Here is a 27,208-nt window from a genome sequence, read left to right on the forward strand (position 1 = left end):
TCAGACCAGGACAGAGGAGATGGCTCACTTAAGTACATCCTTTCTGGAGATGGAGCAGGAGACCTCTTCATTATCAATGAAAACACTGGAGACATACAGGCTACAAAGAGACTAGACAGGGAAGAGAAGCCTGTTTATATACTTCGTGCCCAGGCTATAAACAGGAGGACTGGACGACCAGTGGAACCAGAGTCTGAATTCATCATTAAGATCCATGACATCAATGACAATGAGCCAATGTTTACAAAGGATGTTTACAATGCCAGTGTTCCGGAAATGTCGGATGTCGGTAGGTGTCAGCTCAGTAATTCACTGTCTGATCTGGGTTCTTTGGAGGGATTTGCATCAGCGTCCATTATTCAGAGGTGGGGGGCAGATACCTGCCATTGAGTTCATTTGGAGTTGTGGAGCATTCAGCATCTCTGAAAATCAGATCTCTAGTATATGGGCTGGACCTGGAACAGAAGTCCTAATGCTGTTCAGCTCTGCTTGTTTATGGTTTAGGACAGAAACAAACTGGAAAAAGGTGGGGGAGGGAGCATGAACTGCCCACAAGGGAAAGTCAGTGTACCTCTCAGCTCTTCCCTGATTTTGGGATACATTGTTACATTTCCTTTGTCCCGCCATAATCTTTTGTTTCTCATTGAGGACAAAGGGAGTTCTCCATTGCCCATTGAAGTGAAGCCATATCTTTCCACTCATTTCACTGGGCTTTGGATAAGGCCCTCAGAATCAATAAAAGCACATAAAAGTCAGATTTCAAATGAATGAATTAAAAATTCACCTTTGGAGATTTAGGGGGCTCCTAATTTAGAGGGTTTCACAGGTTCACATTTCTTTGTCCCTTGTTTCTTTTTAGAGAGAGCTGGGAGATTGAATAGCAACACAGCTCATTTGTAATCTGAAACAATGTCCAGTGAGAGAAGCATTAATTAAACAGCACCAAGTAAAGGATTAAAATAAACCTCAAGCAATATGCAAAAAAGGACTAATAGGCATCTTCTCTCAGCTCATTCATGGGGTTTGTCATGTGAATGAAACCTTACCCCCATCAAAGTCAGAGCATCCCCCTAACATTTTACATTAGGACATGGCATTATTTAATCTGTGGAGTGGATACTTTGTTCAAAAAAATCTCTTCTCAGTCCCAAAACCAACACTGTTTTTGGTACAACAAACACTTAATTCAGAACTGAACAGGGGTTATTTTTCTCAGGGCTGCCCGGGGGAGGGCAAGTGGGGCAATTTGCCCCAGGCCCCCACGAGAATATAGTATTCTATAGTATTGCAACCTTTTTATATGAAAGGGGCCCCTGAAATTGCTTTGCCCCAGGCCCCCTGAATCCTCTGGGTGGCCCTGATTTTTCTTAGATGGATTCAAGATTTCACATTTGGATACAGCCCTCAAATTCCAGGCTTGTTCAGATCCAAGGTTTTGATTTGACCCATTACAAAGATGAGACACTGAAAAATTCAGTTCTTCACTTGGGTTCAGATTTTAAATACCCACCAGACTGGGGGTGTTCAGATCCTTGGGTTTTGGTACAACTATACATTTTATAGAAAATATGAAACAGAATTTAACTTTCCTCTAGAGTCTAGACTATTGACCTTTTTTTTTTGCTCCAACAGCAGCTGGAGTTTGTCTTTCCCTACAGTATTGGGCTGGTGTCCTTTAAATAGAGGAATGGGCAAAGCAGCTTAGATGAAACAAGAATGTAGCTTAAGCTTTGCCCAAAACTTGAATTTAACCAGAATTGCATTTTCTTTAAATCCAAAAAACTTCAGCTGTGTTTAAAAATTTACTTTTTGTCTTTCCTTTTTTTTTTTTTCTTTCCAAATTGCCACACTCTCAGGTTCCCACTGGGACTGAAAGGAGAACTGCCAAAGTGTCACAAATAGAGGCTGGTTCTTGAATTCCCAGAGCAGTTTTCCAAACCTAAGATACGCAGCTAGTTATAATAAACATCCAAACTCTGGACTTGATGAGATTCCTCCAGGACTAAATTAAACAGTTTATTCTGGATCGCAGATGTGTTGTCAATAAAGAAGGAGCTGTTCAGTGTTTCATGATTAATAGATTAAATGCAGTGGGGCTTGATCTTTTGGCTCCCAATTAAAATACCCACAAGTGGGTATTTAAAAGGCCTTATTCAGTTTCCCAAAATTATTTCATTGAGGACATAGTATTTGTCAGCAGCACTCTAGTCCCTATGCTTTGTAGATCTCACAGGTTTCCCACGAGGCACAGGGCCATTTGTGCAAACCCATCCAAATCAGGGCCCTTCATGGCTCCCTGGCAATATAGCACTAGGAATTGGTCAGCTACAAGCTACTCCTGGGATTCCCGTGAAGGGAATTTCCTTTGCACAGAAAAATAATAATAATAATACAGAATAAATTTGAATTAGCAGCAGAGGTCTTCCTGCACCCACTCCCAAGTCCACTTCACACACAGGGGAGCCACAGAAGTGGCTGATTATTCCAGTCCAACTTGGAAAGACAAGATCTATATGCACAGTACCCCATCTCCTTAATGGAAGAGACAAATTACTTTAACTGTCTGTTAACGCGCGCGTGGGCAGGGAGACGGATTTCTGAAAGGCCAATATCACAGTACTGTTCTTGTTTGTGAATTGCAGTAACCATACTATAATCAAACCAAATGTTTTCTATAAATAAGCAAGCAAACGGCAAGTACAGGGAAAGACTATTTTTCACCCATACAAACTGCTGTTTGTTGAAATCATTTAAAAGCATTTTTGGCCCCTGTCAGAGTAGCGATCTAACTACGAAAAGAGCAGGAACATTAAAGTACGTCCAGCTGGATAAACGCACTATACTATAAATTGCTCTGTCCACTGACAAAAGAGTACAGGTTTTTATTTATCATTGCAGGTACATTTGTTGTGCAAGTCACTGCGACCGATGCTGATGATCCTACCTATGGAAACAGTGCTAAAGTTGTGTACAGCATTCTCCAGGGACAACCGTATTTCTCAGTGGAGTCTGAGTCAGGTCAGGAGACCTTATATCTGTCATTCTCTGACAGTGTCTGTAATTTAAAATGACATGTTAAGCCAAGCTAGGACATATTAAACAAAAACTTCAAAGAGATTACATTTTACTCAGTGCAAAATCTGACAAACCCAATCGAGCGATACATCTGTAAACATGACACCTACATTATTTTAAGCTTAACATCAAAGCCTAATAAATATAATTAGAACTGGATGTGAACTAGTTTTCAATCATTTTCAACAAGCAGTGGGCACGGACCCTTTGCAGAGCCTTAAGTTAAACCAAGTGTTGCTCAGTTCAGTAGTTTGGCTCCAGTGAGGAAAGGAGACGGGAAGGCAGGTGGAAAGATTACTCATGGATCATCATAACAGCTGAATTAAGCTGAGTTTTCTTTTCTTCTTCTTGGTGTTTATTTAAAACTTGTGCCAATAAAATTATTAAAATTATTTTTCTGTACATCTGCAATGTAGAGAGATTTTTATGTTAATCTTCTGGGGGGAAATCTTCATTACGAATCATGATAGAAGAGGTGCATTTGGCTCTGCCCCACTCAATATAACATCTCTCAGGATCCAACCTTTTTGAGTTCTGTCTAGGGCTGTTGGGGAGATTTTAATCAGAAAATATTGATTTCTCAAAACTGAAACTTTTTGTGGCAATGTATCTGTATCAATGAAACTTTTATTTTAGGAAGGTTTCTCAGGTCCAAGATGGAATTTCAGGACAGAGCGAGAGACACAAACACACACACCCAGAGTAGCCTGGGGTTAATGGGAGACCCAAGTGAGTGCTATAACCACTGGTCTATTGGATATTCTAGCAAGGGTCTTTCTTCTTTTCTGAAAGGTTTTGGTATCATTCCAATGTGTAACACAAACAAATTTTGAAGCCTCAAAACTGTTCATAAAATGGAATGCTTGTTTTCTGGCCAGCCCTAATTCTGTCCTCAGAAGGGCATCAAGTCAGATAGTGCATGGGGGTAAATCACATAGGACTGGGGGGTAGGGAGGATTTAGGGATTGCATTAATAAATAAAGGAAACACCGAGTTTGGAACAAAAACTCGTTTAATCTCACTTTATGAAAAGTGGATGAGTTTACTCATGGTACAAAATTACTCATCAAAGTGATATCCAACAGCTTGTTTATTATTTTTAACTCTAGACCCACACACAATTTTTTAAAAAAGCTGTAACATGGCTGATTTTGTTGTTGTTGAGGTTTGGATAATCAAATGTCCAATAGCTTCTGTTATAGGTTATAGGAGGGTGTGGGTTCATCTTCCTCTGAAGCATAAGGTACTGGCTACTGAAGAAGGTAGGATTCTTCTCTTGATGGACCAATGGTTCTGGTCTGGCAGAGTATATCTTACATTCTTCTATCCAAAGGGATAATAAGGATGAGGGATCATATGCTGTAGCTGGTAGTGCAATGGTTTCTTAGCAGAGTGTGTTTGGGATAAAAAAATAGATACAGCAAAGGTTTGATCCTGGTCCCACTGAACTCAGCAGCAAAACTAGGGATTTCAGTGGGACCAGAATTTCATTCCTACCGACTACTTAAGAGACCAGATAAATATAGCGACACAAGGTGGGTGAGGTAATATCTTTTATTGGACCAACTTCTGTTAATGAGAGCACAAACTTTCAAGCCATACAGAGCTCCCCTTCAGGTCTGGGAAAGGAACTCCCAGTGTCCCAGCCAGGGGTTGGCACCACCATGTTGCGCGATGGACACTTGACAAAATTACCATACTTAGTGACAGACCTGGGGGGGGGAAGGGCAGGGGGTTATGTCATTCAGTCATTCAATTTGTTGAAAAATTACCATAGACCTCAACATTTTTACCGCGGACACGTTGTTGACCCCTGGTCCCAGCTAAATGCAAGGTGGGACAGATTATTTAGCATAAGTAGTTAGCACATATTGTAGGGGCCATTCAAGGTAGAGTGGCCCATTAACACATCTGCAGTAATAGGACAAAAAGAGGGAGTTAGTGGGTTACAGATTCTTGTAATAACTCATAAATCCAGTGTCTCTGTTCTGTCCATGATTTTCAGTGTCTAGCAGAGTTATGAATTTAAGCTCCCAGGCTCATCTTTTGAAAATGTTGTGCAAGTTTCCTTTGAGGATGAGAACTGATAGGTCAGATATAGAGTGATCACTTTGTGAAAAGCGTTCACCCACAGGTGATAGGATGTTTTTGTCTTTCATCATTATCCTGTGTGAGTTGATTCGAGAGCATAGTGATTGTCTGGTCTCACCTACATAGTCATTATTAGTACACTGGATGAGGTACACCACACATTGTGATAGGCATATGTAGGATCCATGGATCTTGAAAGGTGTGTTGTGTGGGGCATTGATCATTGTAGCAGTGGAGATCTGCCTGCAGGTTTTCCATCTGTTGTTCTGGCAGGATCTGGTGCTGCTTTGAGTTGGTGTGTCTGCATACAAATAAATATAAACATTTTGCTTTATTATAAATATAAATTATTGAATTTCAGTGGGAGTTAGGTGCCTAACTGACATTTATGCCTTTGAATAAGAAAGTATTTAGGAGGAGAATTTCAATCACTGTATAAATAGAAATAGATATCATATGCTTGGGTGCTTGCTGCTTTCTTAATTAATTTCCCTGCCATTTAATGTTGTTGTACTGCCTCTTAATGATGCCTTGCTGAAGTTTGCTTGTTTTTGCCATGTCTGTCAAAATAAAAAGTTGATGGGATGGGGAAAATAACTAAAGTACCTTATAATGAGACACAACCCTTCTTCCAGTTCAACAAGAGACTTTCACACAGAGTTAAAGGGGGATAAATAGTCATATAAAATAACAATGCATGCAAATCGCTTTAAAGTTTTTCTGGGGATGTCGTTAATATTGTGTCTGTCACACAGGCAGCAGCCTGAGATACAATATGACAAGTCTGCAATTTAATATGCCATCTTATAACAGTAAATATTTATACTGGGCAAAGTTTACTGATTACAGAGAGATTGTCTTTTTTTTTTTTTTAAATAAGCATTTCTGTCAGTACACTACCAACTATGTTCCCCTCCTTAATTCTCACCTTCCCAGGTATTATCAAAACTGCTTTGCTCAACATGGACCGAGAAAACAGGGAGCAGTACCAAGTGGTCATCCAGGCCAAGGACATGGGTGGACAGATGGGTGGACTCTCTGGAACCACCACGGTGAACATCACACTGACTGACGTCAATGACAATCCACCACGATTCCCACAGAGTGCGGAACATGTTTGTTTCTTTGAAAGTCTTTAAGGAAGTCTAGATAGAAATTAATATTTTTTTCTCCCCAGTTATTTCTGCGGTCATGCGTATCAGGCTTCCACAGAGTGAGTGAGCAGTAGCTTGATACTAGTGCTTCACTTCAGTGGATGGAAAACATTTTTTGTAATGTTTTCACTGCTTTGCTAGAGTTAGTCTGAGATGAACATTACTAAACAGAAAGCATCCTTATTTTTTCTTCTCATTAAATGGTACTTCTGGGGACCTCCGATCACACTCTTTGTGTTAGCATGTGTCTGCAATTATTTTTCGAACAATTTCTGCTTTGTTCTAATGTCTGTGTTTTGAAATATACTCATTTAAATGAGTCAGATCTGTCCCTGGAGTAATTCCATTGAAATCAACATGTGCTTCAACATAGTGCTGTTTGAAATAGCACTATGTGAAAATGCACTAGGAAATGTTTAGCGTGCACCATCAGGGTCTACACGAACCAATTAATGTGCAAGATGGTAGTGCGCTTTAGCAATTACACCATGATAAAGCGCATTACCCATCTGTGTAGACAAGCCCTTAGAAGCAACAGTCCTTTGCATTATTGACTGATTCTGGGCGTAAACTGATTAAAAATCTCCCACACAATTTTTTTGCTTTATCTAACCCTTGCCATTTGAGCCAAGAACAGTAGCAGCTGTTTGAGATTCTAGATACTATCAGACAAATATGAAAGCTTTGACTGTTAAATCACCAAAAATGTTATTGAAAGCAACTTGTCATTTAGGTCCAAAGTCTGCCCTTGGCTGTGGGCCAACAGCTCCCATTTAAATTGGTGGACTTAAATTGAAATGTAACTCTCTGCCCCATAAAGTCTATTATACACCTTTGCGCATGAACATCTCTTATTGCCTGAATCAATGATGCATCAACGCAATGCCAGCATTCCCCAAGTAACTTTTCTTAGGGGTGTTGGGAGCAGTTTGCAGTGCAGCACATTTGCGCTAAAGACTGGCCTAGATTTGGTTTTAATGTCATTATATCACACAGGCTACTGGCAGTTCTCTATATTTTGGGCATCTTTTACCATCTAGAGGTTGTTTTTTCTTTTCCTATTTCATCTTCAGCTGGCCAAAAGGGACCCAAGATATTGTCTGACATCACTTGCAGGTAGAAAGAAAAAAAAAGGTCATGGTCATATTAGGGTCTTGTCAGGGAATCACTGACTTCTGTTGTTACGAAACTAAGACATGGGGTGAGGTTTATTTCTTGCTAAAGACCTGGAGATCAGCAACTTCTTAAATCTACTGATCAGAATATTGGTGCATCTATGTCTGGCAAGCAAATACAGCTTTTATATCCAGACTCCAAAATACCATGGTCCTGGCTGACCAAAACTGCTCTCTCATTTACTGTAGGTACATACCAGTTCAAAACACCTGAATCTGCTCCACCTGAATCACCGATTGGCAGGATAAAAGCGAATGATGCTGATGTGGGTGAAAACGCCGAGATCGAATACAGCATCACTGAAGGAGATGGATCAGACATGTTTGGGGTTATCACTGACAAGGACACACAGGAAGGAATTATAACAGTCAAAAAGGTACACATTTTAATAAACTTAATTCCAACTTTTAGAATCCTTTAAGAGCCTTACATAATGTACATCTAATTTGTCATACAGTTGACATTGTTCAGTGATTTACACATTATTTATTAGGAATCTCCTCCAAATTCTCTGTACAAAGCCCTTTTACCAAATCAGTTAGGATTCCTTCCCCTTCCCATCCTCCCCAATCCTGTTCCCTCTTAGAACCACTTCATAAAACCTGCTTGCACAGACTTTGAATGGGAAGGAACAGCATTTAGCCCATAAAGAGGGACAGGTCTGAGAGAAAGTTCTACTGCCTCAGAAGATTCATCGCAAAGGCTGGAGAAGTGCCCTTCAGCTGTGCTTTTTGTCCCTAATGTGAGTAAAAAAATAATAAAAAAAAAGATTTGCTCTACTTATTAGGAAAGTGCTAGGTTAGTCAACAGAAATAATCAGTGTCCCTGTACCATTTTGCCTATTTAAATTACCTTTGACCTCTCAGAAGGTGTGGAATTATATATGCTCTAGTAAATCAAAGCACACAATTTATTGATGTACATTTTCCATATAATGTAATTAATAAACCCATTAGTGTACATTCACTTTAAAAAAAAATCACTGTGCCTTATTAGATCAGAATGTGCATCATCTAATAGATTGCACTTTGGCTGTTGGAAAGGATTTGGATAATCTTGTTAATAGTGAGTTATCAAGCAAGCGTGATAAGGTTACAGATATCAACTTCCATCAGTTCAAGTTTAGTCAACATGAAACAGACATTGTGTGGATTTTCAAAACATACACTTTGCTTGTTGATATCAGTACGACACCCGTCATTACTTGTTCCTTAAGAAACGCCTTGTAGGGTATGATCATTGACATCAGTCTAATTCTGTTCATGTTCCTGTCTGCTTCTAACAGCAACTTTGTTCCTGTTAGTCATGTTCAACAAAACGAAAAAAAAAAATGGGGTGACTACTCTCTGCCTATGTTACTATAAGTATGTGTGTATGTGCACAGTCCCCCAAATGTTGTTTCTTCTGTATTTTTAAGAGGGTATTAGAACTGTATGATGTAGTCATAACCTATTATAGCATGATACTCTATTTGATGAGTCACCCTAAATCACTTTTGACACCACATGACACAATGTTACATTTCAGTAATGGGCAGCCAATATTTTAGCACAGGGCTCTCACAAAGACTTTTCCCCTGAGCTTGTGGTACTTAGGGAGCAGGGACAGGAGGGGAAAGACAGTAAATGTGTTGAGGCAGTTCCAGAGTGAGGAATTTGTTTTCCAATAATTATGTCTCATAACGAGAACGGTCCAAGGAGGCAAATTCATTTGGCAAAAAGGTGTATGTTAAGTGCACTCTTCCTGACAAATATTAAGGGCTAGATTCTCAGCTAGTGTAAATCAGCATTACTCTGTTGCTTCCACTGATTACTCCTGTTGATTTCAATGGAACTACACCTATTTATGCCAGCTGAGAATCTGAATCTTAGATAGTACGTGCTTCAGGGCAAGACTGTGTCTACTCCCAGCTTCTAACACAATGTGCCACAACCTGAATGGGGCTTTTGGGAGCTACCACAATAAAAAAATATTGAGGTATAACTATATGCAGTGCAGTATTATTATCATGTTATAACTTATTTTCTGGTGGCAGCACTCAGAGGTCCCAGTCAGGATCATGGCTCCCTTCTGTTGGGTCTTATACAAACATACAGGAAGACACAGTCACTGCTGCAAAGAGCTTAATTTGAAAAGGGGCGTGCGTAGGAGAGACAGAGAGAGACCATTAATCAGACGTGAGACTCGGGGCATCCTCCTGGAATTGATTTGAAAATACCTGTGACAGCTGGCTCAATCTAGTACGATACCAGTGTTTTGTATTGGCTCAGCATAAGTTTGTATGAGTCTCAGGCATAGTATGCCTCTCTGGCCCGTGAGGTTTTTGTAGTTCACTCCAGAAGTAGCGGGGAGTAAAAACCCCATACCATTCCCTAGTAATAGATTATTAAGAAGGGGGGTCCATTAGCTCTCCAAGCCCCCTTCAGTACATCATCAGTTCAGGCAGCATTTTGATGTACCGAATGAAGTGGCTTTAAATAGTCGGCCCCCAGAAACATCTCATTATTTTTTGTGTTGTTTTGTTACATGACTCTTATTTATTTTCCAAGGCTTTGGATTTTGAAAAGAAAAAGCTGTATACTCTGAAAGTGGAGGCTACCAACACTCATGTGGATCCCCGATTCCTCTACTTGGGGCCATTCAAGGACTCCACTACAGTCAGAATTCTGGTGGAGGATGTGGATGAGCCCCCGGTGTTCAGCAGACCAGCGTACATACTAGAAGTGAAAGAAGATGTGCCCATAAACAGTATTATAGGAACTGTAACAGCCCAGGACCCTGATGTTGCAAAAAATCCTGTCAAGTAAGCATAGACTATTTCAGCTCACCTCTACTACTCTACTTTATATTTGTTTCTATTTGAACATCTGCATGCAAAAATATTCCCTTTTAATATTGAAGTGTATGTTATATACTGTATATGGTATAAACATATACACATGTACACATTGTACATACATGAGTGTGTGTGCATGCTCATTACATATAACTCGATTTGCATTTCAGTTGCTTTTGTAACTACTCACTACTCCTTAGGCATTAGCTACATTAACTAACAAGAAGAGAATCTTAAAGAATACCACAGTTACATTTTCTAGTTGCAGAAAGGCAAAACTGAATAGTTCCGGTACACTATGGGTATAAACTCAGATTCACACACACAGTCACAGAATGTGAGCTCATTTATATTAGTGCAATTCCATTCACTTCAGTGAAGTTATTCACTGGTGTAAGCAAGTTTACAATCAGCCCCACAGACGTTGTAAATTATGTAAGTCACTAGGCAATTAATTTTTAGAGGAAATTTTGAAATTCAGAGTCATTAAAGTTGAGCCCCTGTTTTTCGTGAACTAGCAAGTGATATGAGCAAGAACACAACTACGGTGTAGTTTAGTCTATGAAGGTCTTTCTAAGAAAAGTGATCAAAAAGTGTTGTTGTTTTTTTAAATGTATGAGACTCTTCTTTTACACTGAACAGGAGAAGAATCTTACAATGTGACACCCTCTTGTTAATGCATTATAACAGGTCACCAGTCAGAATGGGACATGGAAAATATGCAGTGTAGTTACATGCAATAGCAAGGTACATTGCCACCAGCATTTAAAATACAGGTGCATCTTGATTTTATAGCAGTCATTGTTGGAAGCACTCAAAGCTTTCCTAAAGCAGGGGGTGCGGGAGGGGGAAATACAAAGGAGAAAAGGGAGTTTGATAAAATCAGAGGTCATAAAATTAAGGTTTATGGGTAATACACTGCACTTCTACAAAGTACCATCCATCGACACATCTCAAAGTGCTGTTAAAACATTAATAAGTTTCAACCCACCTTGTGAGATAGTTTCCTCATCAGTAAAATGGAGATATTTACCTAAGGCAAAAAAGATTGTAAGATCTTTTGGTTCTGTGTTTGTACAGCACCTAGCACAAGGGGATCCTGGTTTGTGTTGGAGTCCCTAGGTGCTACTGCAATACAGATAAATAATAATAAGTAAAATAATAATCCTGTGTCTGAGGCTGATTCCTACACTTTTGTTTTAGCCTCCCAAACAATCTCTGTCATATGACAAATTTTACATAAGAATGGCCATACTGGGTCAGACCAATGGTCCATCTAGCCCAGTATCCTGTCTTAAGACAGTGGCCACTGCCAGATGCTTCAGAGAGAGTGAACATAGCAGGGCAATTATCGAGTGATCAAGCCCCTGTCATCAAGTCCGAGCATCTGGAAGTCAGAGGCTTAGGGACACCCAGAACATGGCCATCTTAGCTAATAGCCATTGATGGACCTATCCTCCATGAAACTATCTAATTCTTTTTTGAACCCACTTATACTTTTGGCTTCACAACATCCCTTGGCAATGAGTTCCACAGATTGACTGTGCATTGTTTGAAGAAGTACTTCCTTATGTTTGTTTTAAACTCTCTTACTATTAATTTAATTGGGTGACCCCCTGGTTCTTGTGTTACATGAGGGGGTAAATAACAATTCTCTTATTCACTTTCTCCACACCAGTCATGATTTTATAGATCACTATCATATCCCACCTTAGTTCTCTCTTTTTCAAGCTGAACAGTCACCGTTTTTTAATCTCTCCTCATATGGAAGCTGTTCCATACCCCATATCATATTTGTTACCCTTCTCGGTACCTTTTACAATTCTAATATATCTTTCTTTTTTTCCTGAATTTTGTCCAAGGAGAATAAAATGACAAAGTAAGAGAAGAAAAAAATAAAAATTTACTAGAGAAAAAAATCTCTCATCAGCACAACCTCATGATGAAAGAATGGTACCGCATAGGCTGTTTGTCCTCTATCGCCATGTTGTGCCATGGCCTCTAGTGCCATGTTGGCAGATGCAATTTTATTTTTAAATAAAGGTTTTATTTTGTTTTTACAAAATCTTACAGTATACAAGTTTCCAGAAGACTAGAGTGTAACTATCTAATCTGCCTGTTGTAAGGGGCAGCACGCGCTTGTGCTGGTCCTGGAGGAACCCTGTGAGAAAATAAACTTCACTGTGTCTATACCTGGCACAGTGTATGTTCTCCAGCATGTCAGCACACAGACATGCTGGCTCGTGGAAGGCCCCACCCAGTCCCCATCTCCTCCAATCATCTCCCACCCAGTGGCACAGGAGGGGCAGGGAATGTAGTGCCTCTGTGGATCCTGCTTCCTGTATGTTAAAAGCTGTACACAAGACGCCACATGCAGCACACACCAACAAGTTTTTTTTGCCCTTCAAAAACCAGGAACTATGCTGTATAGTTTTGAGCCCTATCTACCTTATCTATAAGTATCTATCTATAACACATTCTTGTAACACCATGGTATGAGTAATCTGCATAAGGAGATATCAGACACCTCCTTTCTTCCTTGTACAGCCATGCAAGCCAGGCCATGATTTGCCCCAGAAAGATCGGATGGGACAGAGCCCATACAAAGGGAATTGACTCATACCAGCAGAGGATCTGACTCATTAATACTACGTGCAAACATAACAATGGATTGAAAACATCACAGGGAAATATTTATATTTACAGGGCAGTCCAAGGTGGTTGCTATTATTTAGACGAAACAGCATTTAATTTGCATGGTGAGGGAAATCCTCTTATTTGAGAACAGGGTAATAAAAATCAATTAACATCTTATTGATTTGTCCAAAATGAAAACCAAAGGAGGAAAAAGAGAAAAATGAGGAAGAGATTGAGACACTGGAAGGAAGTGACAGGGGAACAGGAAGAAGAGCAAGGGGAAAGAGGAAACCAAGGAACCACTAGCCTATGAGATGTGGGCCTGCCAATAAATTGTGATCCTAATGGGGCTTTTATGGTGCCGGTATCTTGTGGGATCTCCCAGGATGTTGGTGAACAGTATGAGGCTCCATATTCTTGACAGGGTGATTTTTTTTTCCATGACAAGTGTAGATGCTAAATCTGACTTCCACTTTGAGCTTGGGGGAGGATGCAATTAGACTGTATGTGTATGATTTGTCACTTACTTGTCAATTGCCCTTGACAGTCAGAAATAAAATCTTAAGACACTTGACGTTACAGTGAAAACCTTCTATTTTTTCCCACTTAAGTGCAGATTTTTCCTTTTTAAATAAAATGAGCCCTAACTCAGTTATCTGAAAGACCCTTTCATCTTCCATTACAGAATCCTTCATAATATCATTATGAAAATGCATTATGAAAAATTCACACACACATCCCTTCCTGACCCACAAATCTGTTTGACTTGTGCTTGCATTAGACAGCAAGCTGCTGAGTATCAGAAGACAATGAAGCAAAAGAAGACTAAGAAGTGAACTTTGCAGAAATATTTGCCATAGCCAGAAATAAACTGATCACCATGTACACAATATCCGTGGAACCACATTTCATCAGTCTAGACCTGACCAATAGGTCTCCTAGCTGCAGAACAACATTAAGAAAGGACAAAATTGTACAATTAATGTATGCACGGATATACAAATGCTGATACACAGCCAATATCACTAGAGTGTTAAATAACACTCCACCATCCAGTTGTTAGTGAAAATGTGTTGTTTGCACAATGCTGACATTCAGAGTAAACAGATAATATGCTGAACCTCTAAATTCTTCCCATGTAAAAAAATAAATTGTGCTGCTTCTGGCATTATCAGATCCTTCTTTAAATCTCTAGTTGAGTTTTTTGCTATTGTAACTCCTCAGAGGCATACTGTAGTTCATCATTTATTGGAACTGCCTCCCTGCTGTGGCTGATTTATCTAAAGTATCCCAGATGAAAATAATCTGCAAATAAATGCAAGACTTTATTTTGTTTGTGTATTTTACTGACAACTTACTTGCATGTACTGGCTTCTCTCTCCTTCCCCTTCCCCCCTTATAGTTATGTTTAAGGGCACAGTGGAATATACATACATTCATTAACTTTCTAGCTTGTCAATTACCCAGGGTTTGAAGGGTATAAAGTCCTGAAATCTGACATATACGCACCAGTAATTTCATTAAAGAAATGTAAAAACAAGTTTGATGTTGTCTGCTTAATTCATAGTAGGCTATGATCCATAAATTAGAATCACCACCAATTCCACATAATTAGCAGTCCTTGATCAAAAGAGACCCAGGATTATATAAACTGAGACAGAAATGACAGTCTAGCTTATTAAAAGCATCCTTCTAGGTCAGGGTTAATGGTATAATTAGAATACAATTGTAACTGCACTGATCTTGTATGTATTTTCGCTTGAATATGAAGAAATAAAATTAGTATTTCATCAAGACACTGTTCTCTATTATTGCTTTATTGAGTTCAACATCCTGCTGTACAAATGACCTAATGTGCATAGAGACTTGTGACAGCTCATATTTTGAAATAATAAATATTAATATATTGAAGGAAGCCTCAATGGTATGGCTGTGATAAACTCAGAAAAGCTCAAGAATTGGATACAAAAGGTTTCTCCATTGTTCCCAGACACTGTTATCACATGTAGGGCTAAATCCTGGGAGTTTTGCTAGAGTAAGGACTACAATCTCAGTGTCCCACAACACTAAAGCCCCAATTGGGCAAGGTATTTAAGAACATGCCAAACTTTAAGCATGAGTAATTGTGGGGGGTGAGGTAGGAAATAAATGCACTGCAAACTGCTTAAAGCTAGGCACATGCTTAAGAATCTTGCTGAACCAGCGCCATGTTACTAGAGCTGGTAAGAAAAGGGAGTTTCTATTCTGTGTGAAATTCCAATCTTTTGAAATTTCTTTTATCCCAAATCAGCATGAAAGAGTCAACATTTTCTGAGGGATGGAAATTCTGAATCTCTGGGGGAAGTAAACTTCACCAGCCATAACTTACTTCCCTCAACATGCTGGCTCAACTAGGCTCTGCCCACTCCCCACTTCTACCCACCCAGCCGCACAGGAGATACGACGATGGCTGCTCTCCTTGGATTTTGATGACCTGTGATGCAAGTAGCCCACACAGGAGAGTAAGGAAGCACTTTAGACCTCTTCACTCACCTGCACAGGCATATAGGTCAGCTCATGACTGAGTCCAGAGCAGGAGCAGAATAATAGTCTAGTTCTGCCATAGTGATATGAGCAGAGTTTTTTCACCACATCTTTGTTCTGTGGCAATTTCATTTTAACAAGAGATGGACCTGAGCAGCAACATTTGGATCTGGATGTCAGAACTCCCTCACAGGAATCAGGGACATTCATCTCCAAGGCTTAAATTCAGCTCAGTATGAAAAAGGAGAGAGACTAGATAAGAAATTCAAATCCATATTCAGATTCTGAATGCCCCCAAAGTTCAGTGGTGTTCAGATCCATCTGTAGATATTACCAAGGAAACAAGTTGGATTATCCTTTAATGTGCTAGAACATACATTTACATGGCATTTACCATGGAATGAATCATCAACTACACTAATCTCTGTATCTTTTTGTTATTGTTTTTTTTTAACCAATACAATTTTGGGAGGGAGTGAAGGCAAAAATTGCACCCCAGCTGACAAATTTTGTATCAAAAGTGATTTGAAACAGTTGAGATATCAAACTATGAAAAGAGGGATTTATAATGGGAAAGCCAATTAAGCCTTAAAATAAATGAATGTCATATCTTTCAAGATACAGACTCCACATTTCTCACTAAAAGGCAAACCTTTGATGCTTCTCAGAAGTATGTAAATTCTACAGTAATTCATTTATTCAGTGACAATGCCCCACCTTCTAAATCAAACCCTCCAATATGTCATTATCCAACAGCTCAGAACAGACTCTTTGTATGAATATATCAAGATGCCGAAGTCTGCACTGAAAACAAAAAGGCAGCTCATTTACTAGGTATTTGATGTCTAGTCTTAGGAAACAGTTTCAAAACAGAAATTAAAGTAAAGGCATTTTTTCTAACCATGGTCTCTGTATTTTCAGATATTCCGTAGATCGTCACACTGATATGGACAGAGTATTCAACATCAATTCCGGAAATGGTTCAATATTTACTTCAAAACCCCTTGACCGGGAAACATTGCTATGGCACAACATTACAGTAATAGCAGCAGAGATCAGTAAGTCAAACCTAAATACAACCACTGTCCCCTGATGTAATGAATTTAGCCTTCTAGCTGAGTGTGTGTAAACCACAGCTGGGAAGATGTCAGGCTGTATGGATGGGCCCGCTCGATACTAATCAAGCAAGGGAAAGTTCTGAAAAAGATGCTCTGCACTTCCTTTTCTTTTTCCTAGGATTACAGCTTATGAAAAGACAACTTCTGTATCTGAAGAGGCGAAAAGTTAATGCTTATGTGTTTCTGAATCAACCTGCCTGGAAAAATGCTCGTAGCCATTCTTTAATTACAGTAGGATTTGCCGACTTCTGAAAAATTGTATACAGCAAACAAGATAGTAGGAAAATAGTCCACACAGTGCGGCCAAAATCAATTCTGTAGCATAGCCTGGGAATTTTCAAGTGAGCCAAAAGGTCCCCAAATCCCATTAACATGCAATGAAAATTAGGCAACTAACTCCCCTAGGCACCTTTGAAATTCCCATCCATAGATACTAACCCATTCCATTATTTTAGGCCCAGACGAAGGGAGTCTCTCTCTGTGATGACACCATGTGTGTTAATTGTTTTGCGAGCTAGACAGCCAGAGAGGTAGACCGGGTCTGTGTGAGACAGGCAGTCTCAATAAAAACATCCCCTTGATACTAATATTTTAATTACATGTCTCCTTTCTGTCCTGAGGTATGCTGCAAATGCTGGCATCAGTGGGTGCACAGTCTATTTATTTCTGTGGAGTTGCATACCCTTATGCTAGGGCTGGATTTGATTGAAGCACGATGGAATAGATGGATCACTGGCTGTATAAATGTACAAAAGTTTGGATGCTGTTGGGAAGCTTCAGAACACTTCTTTTTTAACTTGGTATAAAGCAACTGTAAGCCCTACTTTCTCATATATTGTACATAAGTAGATATATAGCTGAAAATAACCTATGTGCAAGCCAGGCTACAAGGCCAGACTAGCTCTTTCAAAGATGGGCAAGCTTTATAGTTTCTTAGCCCGGCCCCCACTAAAGCCATTCGGCAATTGGAGTTAGTTGTGGACTATTCCATCAAATTGCAGATGCATTTCATTGAACTAAATAAAGCTAAATGAAGCTAAAGAAATATTGAGACAAATTAAGAGTAAGCAAGTACATTCCCACTGAAGTGTACTCCCTTCACATTAATTACCAGTACATTTGTAAACTCATAAAGAGAAGCACTTTACAATGGTGAGTATAGTTATCCTCATTTTACAGAGGGGGGAAACCATGGAGATACAGAATGGTTATGGCCAACATTTTCTAAAATATCTAGTAAGTTTGGGTGCCTCAGTTTTTGGGTGTTCCCCTGGAAACACTTTGACCCAGATCTTCAAAAGGTATTTAGGCACCTAATTCCAATTTAAATCAATGGAAGTTAGGTACCTATATACTTCTGAGGATCTGGGCCTTTGGGCCTCTTGTTCACAGATGCACAGCACCTCCAACTCTAAGTGAAGTTAATCGGAGCTTCAGATGCTTCCAATTCACTGTCACTGGACCATACTGCCTCCCTAGTGAAATTCAGAGGGTGGTTTAAATCTTTACATTTAAAATTGGGAAAGGTACATATTGCACTGCAGAAGACACTCGACAACCAGAATCAGATAAATTTTAGGATTTCAGTCTGTGGATTGACAGAAGCTACATCCAAAACTAAGGAGATGTGTTAACATTATGTACCAAGATCCATACAGTAGCACTTTTTGCTGGACAGTCTAATAACAATTAAGTGATTGTGAACAAGAAGTTAAGCATCTCTTATTCATTAATGTAAAAGGGTTTGGAAGGAGAAAAGAAAGAGCAGTGAAGCTTGAAGATTGTATAAGTACATTGGATCTACATACCTGTTATATCTCTCTGAAGAAAAAAAGTGAGAGAGAGAGACTTGGAATTATATATTTTTCATGGAAGTTCTCCTAGTTACTATATTGTTGTTTTGAAATTTTTTTAGACTCCGAGCCAGCTAGAAATAAATAAAAAGGTGTAGTTACTTGTACAAAGCAGCATGCAGAATAAGTATAATTAAGCTTGATAGGAAAACCCTCGCACATATTTGAGTGAATTCCTAGAAAATACATATAGGCGTGAAACCTTCATAGCCATGAAAACTAAACTTAGCAGCTGGGATTTTGCCCATTATAAAGATTCAAAATTTGTATCTACCTTTTAGTGTAGATTTCAGCTTGGTCTATATTATTCTTAGACTCTTAGTATTATTTTACACATGGGATCAATTTAGACCAATGGCCCAAATTAAAAAATGCTTTATATCCAATTCAATCATATTCACTTCAATGCAACTGTAGAGGTTTAAAGCACAATATTTGGCCCAAACCACTAAGTTCTTTAATACAGTACAGAGCAGACAGTTCCAATTTTGTGAATATAAAGTAATAAAATAATAGGTGAGTATTAAAACCAAATTCTACCAAAAACACTCCAGTGAATTCATTTAGATATATAAAAGGCTCGAGAATTGCTGTATTTTATTCATCTGTTTTATTACAATATTTTTGCCTTTGACCCTCGTTTAAGATTCATTAATAATCTGTAGAATCAGTATTATGGAGGGTATGGTTCTTTGGAGCAATTTAAACCAATCCAGGAAATGGAGAAATCCCAATAAAATAAATGACAAACTGTATTTGCAGATTTTTATTTTGGTTGTGATGATGCTCTCACTAAAACAAAGGGGGTTTTTGTTTGTTTGTTTGTTTGTTTGTTTTTTAACTCAAAATACCAAATTCATTGCTTGCTTTTATTTTTATATCATTGAAGTTGATTTTGATTTATGAGAATTTTCCAAATTGCTTCTTTTTTATGAAGTAAACAGTATTTCCATAAAAATTTTAAATTCAAGAATTTTTTTAAAAAGAGTACATCACTCTTGCTGCTTTATACAGCTCCTATGAGAGAAGTAAGCAATGGACTACATAGGGTTTATATTCCTCAGTTGATGTGTTTTAGTGTCAACTCTGGAATAGCAGCAAACAAAGATCAATCCACAAAAGGTCAGAAAGCATCTGTCATTACAACAGTTGGTGTTTATGTAGCATTTTATATGAAAGCACTTTATAAACATTAGACCCATTCCCACCACCCACTTCTCATCCAAGTAATTTATCCACATATAGGACCTGCTCCTGCAAACATTTACACATATGCAAATATTAATAAAGATATGAGGAGTGGCCCCACAATTAGTCCCATTGACATCAATAGATTGCATGAACATGAATAAAATTGCCATGTATAAATAAAGACTTGACTTATTCAGGCCCTATTCTATCCTTTTCTTCCCCAGCACTGAGTCCTATGCGCACTATACAGCTTTTCCTTTCTTTCTATTTTTATCATTACAGACAACCCAAAACAAAGCAGCCGGGTCCCTGTGTTCATTAAGGTTCTGGATGTAAATGACAATGCCCCAGAATTTGCTATGTTTTACGAGACCTTCGTCTGTGAAAATGCAAAGGCAGAACAGGTGTGTTGATTGTTTGCACTCCATAATAAAAAAAAAACCTATTAAAAATGAATTCTGTTTAGGCATTACTCTTGCGTCACCTCATCAGGAGGTGTGCTTTGTGTTGCCACAAGCTGTCACCGTGCAAAATTAAATTAAACAGTGACTGTGTCATATCTGATTATATTTAGCATTCTTGTACCTGAAGTGACAGTGTGTTTTACATAGTTAAATGTGGTTGCTTCTTGTAGTGTGTCGTGCTAGCTACAATTCAGTTCCGTCTCTCTTCCCTTGAATATGGGACTCTGCATCTGTATGTCCGGGTGCTTCCATCATCTCTCTTGAAGAACGGTTACAGGTCTGAACAAAAGTCCTGCCTTGTAAATTAGCTGCAGGCTGCCACATTGCTCTAGTTCCTAGTTCACATTGCTCTGCAAGACCTGTTGCTTGATGGTTCAAAACAGCAGATATCCCAGAGGATTCAGCCACACAACTCCTGTTTAAAATTAATAGGATTTGTGTGGTTAAATAGCCTAGTCAGCTTTGTTATCTCAGCCTTCGTTTCTGCAGCTTGTTCCCACTGGGGATTTCCCACCTATTTGGGATGGCACCAATCCATGCAGTCCCCAGAACTCCGCAGAATTCTCAAGCCACTGCCCAAAGTCATTAAGTTATTGGGCTGAAGGGCTGCAGCATGACAGCTTGGTGACACACACACACAGGCCCAATTTTCATTCATGGTAAGGCCCCTCTGGCTGCATCAAGGGCCTTAAAGCGGAAGAAAATTATATCTATCCCCTTTTTAAGACAATTTAACAGTTCTAGAGCCGACTGCCTTAATGTAAATGAGAATCAAGCCCACAGTCATCGAAGGGTAATTTTGCTGTTATCATTTCAGCTGATACAGACCCTAAGTGCAGTTGATAAAGATGATTCTTTCAGTGGACACCAGTTTTCATTCTCCTTGGCTCCAGAAGCAACCAGTGGCTCAAACTTTACAATCCAGGACAACAGAGGTGAATTCCTAGGAAGACTTTATTTTGTTATTTATTCTTTGTTTTTTTCAGCACTCAGTTGAGAACTCCTGTACCATTTGCTTTGTGTTTTCAGACAACACAGCAGGGATCTTCACCAGAAAAACCAGATATAACCGACATGAAATGAGTACTTATCTCCTGCCTGTGGTGATATCGGACAGTGACTACCCAGTCCAGAGCAGTACTGAAACAGTCACAATCCGAGTGTGCGCCTGTGACCGTCGGGGGAAGATGCAGTCTTGTAATGCAGAAGCCCTAATCCATCCAACTGGCCTTAGCACAGGGGCTTTGATTGCCATTCTTCTCTGCATCATTATATTGCTAGGTAATAGACCCACATGAGTTTCTTTCTTGGGGGAGTGACAGGGTTGCTGGAAGGAAGAGGGGGCATTACACATAAAAGACACATTGGAGAGATCTCTCCTGCATTATTCTGTAACAAAGGAGAAGTCTATAAAATCAGTCCCTAGTGTGTGGAAGACACTCCCAGATCACAATTCTCCACTCACATAGGCAGCAGCATTTTACACCCACTTTGGGCAGATGCAAATGACTAAACAAGGTGCAAGGCAATATATACAAACCAAAGTCACCAGACGTGTCATGCTGCATTTACAGTGCTACGTTGCAGATTATGAGGCATGCTGAAGTTAGGGTGACCAGACAGCAAGTGTGAAAAATCGGGACGGGGGGGCGCACGGGAGGGAGGTTATAGGCGCCTATATAACACAAAGCCTCAAATATCAGGACTGGCCCTATAAAATCAGGACATCTGGTCACCCTAGCTGAAGTAGACACCTGTGGGGGTGCTGGAGAAGCATATTGAGTTGGGACAACTACAACACCCTTTAAAAGGTCTCTCCTTCCAGCACCCTAAGATACAAATGGCGTGGGGCCCTTTTGGGGTATGCAGCCCTCAGGGCAAGCTCCAGCCCCTCTCCCTTCCATTCTGGGTAGATGAGGACTGGTATTCTGGCTGCCCCCAGCAAAACAGTAGAGCTGGGAGAAAAAAAAAACTTCCCTCATACCCTTTCCTTTCCTTTCCTTGTACACGCCCATGCAAACCCAGTCTGGCCCTTAGCCTTTCGCTGCACTCAGTGGCCACTTTGGGAATATGAGGAATTTTGAAAATTGGTACGATTTGAAAAAGTTGATTCTTGGGGAGACATTGTCAGATGCTCTACCTACCTGCCCAGGGAAGTAAAGGGGGCATGAAGTACCCCCTCACTTGCATGAGCCAACTACCCATGTCCTGGAAATAGCATGGGACGGGACAGAAAAGGGGATAGAGCAGCCTCTGCAGTGTTGCAACCCCCACTCCTATGCATGTGGGCTGAAAATGGGCAGGGGCTGGTGGGAAGTAGGTGGCACCAGTGCTGGACCACCCCCTCTCCCCCAACCACACACACACACACACACACACACACATGCGCGCTGGGCGGCACAGCTGAATCACCTTAGCCAAGGAAGTAATCTGCTAATGATGTTTACCAGTAGCAAATGACTCCCTTCTGGAGCAAGAGGATGGGAGGAAACCCACAGACCACATAGTGGCTCCAGACATGCACTGCCCCTTACTCAGGGCAGATTGTTAAATGACAGTCTTGCCCTTAATTTGCAATTACAGTGGTTTTTTTATGTCATTACTTTTAAGGGTGGGAGCCCACTTAATATCAGCTCACGGAACAGGAAAAAATTGTCCTATGCTGCAAACCATTTTGCATACATTTAGTATAACTGTGCTCAGTAATATCAATCTGACATTAAACGATTTCCAGTTTAATGTCAATTGAAAATAATTGATTTCCTCCTCTCAGCAGCACTTTATGTCAATTATTGCGCATGTCACCATGCAGCATAAGCAGATTTTCCATTAACCAGACTATATCATTTTCTATTTTCCATCTTGCTGCAGGGTTTGTAGGTGAAACATTACTCCAGGTGATGCAATGGCCTGGGCAGATCCAAACCACAATTTCAATGTTTATAGTAACTAAAGGTGCCTCCAGATTGGTGATTTTATTTGCAGCTTGAGAAAGCTCATATTACTTCCTAGAAACTCCCAGTTAATGTTGAAAATTGATTTGGATAGGATTGATTTGGATAGCTTGACTGTACTTTGATTTTTGCATCTAACTGGTCCTGAGATTTTTATTTGAAAGTTCAGCATAAAAGAAAATTCTTGGAGTATCAAGTACTTAGTATTAGTTATTGTTCATGAATTTATCATTCTGCTATCCCTTTGTGGAGTAACATTGTTGTTAGCAGGATGCCCCAACAATAATTACATGCATAAAATACAAAGAAGCAAGACCACATTATCCCGCTCTTCTGAAATGAAAGCCAGTGGAATTTCTGAATCCCATTAAAAAACTGACCTTGTTTTTCAAATCCTTCATGACTTTCTCTAGACTACCTCACAGACCTGCATTGCCTCTTTCATCAAACATTAGCCTTCCACATAGTCTCTTAGATTGTATATTCTATAGGACAGGAGCTGTCCTTCAGGCAGTGTTTCTATGCCACATACAGAGGGGCCCCCCAAGTGGATTAGGATCTCCACGGGCTACCATAATATAAATAATAAGTCATCATCATCATGTGTGAGAACCTGCAATTCCTGCCATCTAGACCAGTGTCCATCACCACCACTTCTCCCAGCTTCATCAACTAACCCATTTCTTTTCAAATCATAGCTGACGCTATCCTCTGTTACGCAAGCAGCAAAGACATAACAGCGATTTTTAAAAAATGGGAATTTGCACCTGTTCTGTGGATAGAGTGGCCACTGACTTTGGTGGGAGTTTAGCACAGGGGCTGCAGAAGCAGACACTGGTACTATGTCCTTTAGCTATGTAAAGAATCTTGGAATACAGCTGGCCCGAGAGATGATCTACAAAATAAGGACTGAATCCCTGAAATGCTTGCATACACTATTGGGAGTCAATAAATGTTTTCAGGGCCAGGCCCAGAAGACTGTATGGAGTAGTATTTCATAGAGCTGGGCAAAAATTTTCAGCAGAATTTTTTTTCAGCTGTTTCAGTGACAGCAAAACATTTCACAAATTCATGTTGATTTCACTGAACTGTTCATTTATTAAAAGATAAATTAAAAAACTAACATTTTGTTCTAACATTTTCTGACACGTTTTGATTTTTCAATTCAAAATGACCATTTACAAATTTCCTTTAATTCTGTTTTTTTAAAAATTAAACACCTTAAAAAAAAAAAAAGCTTGAAATCAAAAAGTTTAATTTGGCGTTGAATGAAACATTTGATCCAAAACAATTTATTTTTATTTTTTGATTTGCTGAAATTAAAAATGGTTCTGTTCAAACCCAAATGATTATTTCCCAATTTTTCAGAAGTACCAACAACCTGAAAAATCTGTTATTTGAACAGATCACTATGAGCACTGTAGCAAGAACCATCTTTCTGTAGTATGTTTGTACAGGACCTAACACAATGGGGCCCTGGTCCATGATAGCATCCTAGAATACAAATAAGAAGAATACCAGTGCCACATTGTTGCTGTTGATAGGTTTTCAGTGATAAACATTCATATGTCATTTAAAAAAAATGAAAAGTAGAGTCAAGCTAAGTAAGTAAAGTTTGGCTTCACAAGGTAATAGGAAAGTTTGTCTTAGGCCCCACTGAGTTCTGTGCAAATGGACCTCTGTGCTGCCACAGAACTGCAATAATGCTAGTGAGACAGTGCACAGAGATTGTTGCCGTATCAAGGCCTTCGGCACAAACCAAAAAAAGATTATACACCTAAGCATTAAAAAGTGGAAAAGGAGTCTGAGAAATTATGTGGGTTTTTTGGTGATTAAATAATAATAAAAAAAAATACGTGTTCTCTGGGTACAGAGCCACAGCTCATGTAAATCGTCAACGTTCCATGAAGTCAACAGAGCTATGACTATTTACGCTAGCTGAGGATCTTCCCCATGTTCTGCACTTCTTTCCAGGAAAAGAAAAAAAAAAACTACTGAAACAAATAGTTTTGATATGCAGCTTTGCTAACCTTTCATCACACCCCAATAGATACAAGCCTTCTCCTTGGAGCAAGTTTTGCAGCATTTTAGGTGTTCAGCCTAATTTGCACACTCTATTAACAATATTTTTGGGGAGGGGTTTGCCTTGAGACTAGGCTGGCAATTTCAAAGGAGCAAAGCTGCTACACGACTAAGGGAAAATGCAACCACTGACAAAATATGGCTCTTCCTGCTAGCTTGAAATCCTTTCTTCTAATATTTATCCCACTCTCAACTCCCAGAGTGATCACAGGCAACAATCAGAAAACCCCCAAATTCCGGTTTGCAATTTTGCAGTGCAACTTCTGAAAGTTAGAGTTTAAGCAGCACAATATTTCTTTCTGGCTTTAATTGGGTGCCAAATTAACTCTCCCACCCGCACCCCCGTCTCTCCATTTTATTTTTGTTTCCAGTTACAGTGGTGCTGTTTGCAGCTCTGAAACGGCAGCGGAAGAAAGAACCTTTGATAATTTCCAAAGAGGACATCAGAGACAACATTGTCAGTTACAATGATGAAGGAGGTGGAGAGGAAGACACCCAGGCTTTTGATATTGGCACACTGAGAAATCCTGAAGCCATAGAAGACAATAAATTACGCAGAGACATTGTGCCAGAAGCACTTTTTATGCCGCGCCGGACTCCAGCGGTACGAGATAACACCGATGTCAGAGATTTCATTAACCAAAGGTTAAAGGAAAATGATACCGATCCTACCGCGCCCCCATATGACTCGTTAGCGACCTACGCGTATGAAGGTAATGGCTCTGTGGCAGAATCCCTCAGCTCCTTAGAGTCGGTGACTACGGATGGAGATCAGGACTACGATTACCTCAGTGACTGGGGTCCTCGATTTAAAAAGCTGGCGGATATGTACGGCAGCGTGGACAGTGATAAAGACTCTTAATATGTTGCCTTTGTTGATTTCCAGAAACAGCATTGAGATATGTGAAGTAGCTATTTCTTTCTATTTATCCATGGCTCTGTGATAGGGCTCTCTATTCTATCGGTTCCAGTTGTCTAATGACTGCAGTCTGTGTGGATCAAATGTCAGAAAACTTTTTTCTAGTATAATTTTATGAGCTTCCAAGAGGCAATTTTTTTTTTAATGCATCCACTTTACCAAGCCAGTCTTACAGGCACAGTGGTAGGGGAGGGAAACAGGAATGGAGGGAAGCAATATTTGTACTTGTTCTGCTTATATTGTAAATTGGAGTATATTACTGTTCCAGCTCACTTAATCTTCTTACTGTATTCAGATTATTCAGCTCAGATGATTGCTCTGTCCATTTTGTATTGCACATCCTAATGTACTGAGGTATTATGGTTTAACCTAAATATTATAGTAAAAAGTAGTGGGGGAGGAATTTATTATAAAATTAGAATCAGCTGACAAGGCTATAAGACAACATGAGAGTAAATTTATTCTTGAATTTAAAGATGTCTAATTGCCATTTAACTATAAATATTTTTTGTTGAACCTGCCATTGGCCCCCAAAGCATAAAATCATACCAACTCCATGTATATAATTCCCTGTGGACCACTATATCTGTATCCCTCTTATCCAACATTCACAGAGAGATGTGTGTGGTCTGTAGCTCTGAGCACAGAATTGCTAAGTACTATCCCAGTTCTAATACTGACTCACTTTGTAACATTGGGCAAATCACCTAATCACCTTGGATTAGACTGTGGTTTTGAAACAAGACTTGAGCAAGGAGCAGAATGTAGTTGTGCTGTATCCTATGTCTAGTATAGATCACTTCTTCCAGGCACACCAGCTCAGTGTGTAGGGAGGCCGAGTGAGGCTCCACCCATTTCTCTGCTTCTGCCCATCCACACACAGAAGGGGAGTAGCAACTTTAAGAAGGCTACCATCTTCCTTGTGACATGGATAGCGAGTGAAAAGGAGAAAGGGGATACCTTGCACCCTTTACTCCCTTGCAGGGGTGCATAAAATGGGTCACATTCTGACTCTGTCTCAGTTTTGCCATCTGTAAAATAGGAAAATAATGCCTACTTCACAGGGATGTTGCAAGGTAGCGAGAGTTTGAAAATTGCTTTGAAGGAGGAAAGTGCTAAACTCTCATCCTAGTAA

General features: G+C 39.7%; 1 protein-coding gene across 1 annotated transcript; it reads left to right on the forward strand.

The window, feature by feature from the left end:
* On the forward strand, positions 1 to 26,548 carry LOC135981596 (cadherin-6-like). The gene is made up of 10 exons (XM_065584792.1): positions 1 to 289; positions 2,899 to 3,018; positions 6,103 to 6,270; positions 7,685 to 7,872; positions 10,046 to 10,299; positions 16,414 to 16,550; positions 19,937 to 20,058; positions 20,936 to 21,053; positions 21,148 to 21,399; positions 25,526 to 26,548. Exons 1-10 carry the CDS (start codon positions 238 to 240, stop codon positions 26,014 to 26,016), a joined length of 1,902 nt encoding a protein of 633 aa, XP_065440864.1. The 5' UTR covers positions 1 to 237; the 3' UTR covers positions 26,017 to 26,548.
* The last annotated feature ends 660 nt before the right edge of the window (positions 26,549 to 27,208 follow it).

Source organism: Chrysemys picta, chromosome 2 (genome assembly GCF_011386835.1).
Source record: "Chrysemys picta bellii isolate R12L10 chromosome 2, ASM1138683v2, whole genome shotgun sequence".
Classification (NCBI taxonomy): Eukaryota; Metazoa; Chordata; order Testudines; family Emydidae; genus Chrysemys; species Chrysemys picta.

Excerpts from the sequence above, each read along its gene's own strand:
- LOC135981596 (XM_065584792.1), top strand. The coding sequence starts at position 238 with ATGTTTACAAAGGATGTTTACAATGCCAGTGTTCCGGAAATGTCGGAT. Across the intron at positions 6,271-7,684 it reads TCCACCACGATTCCCACAGA|GTACATACCAGTTCAAAACA; the intron begins GTGCGGAACATG and ends CATTTACTGTAG. Across the intron at positions 10,300-16,413 it reads GTTGCAAAAAATCCTGTCAA|ATATTCCGTAGATCGTCACA; the intron begins GTAAGCATAGAC and ends CTGTATTTTCAG.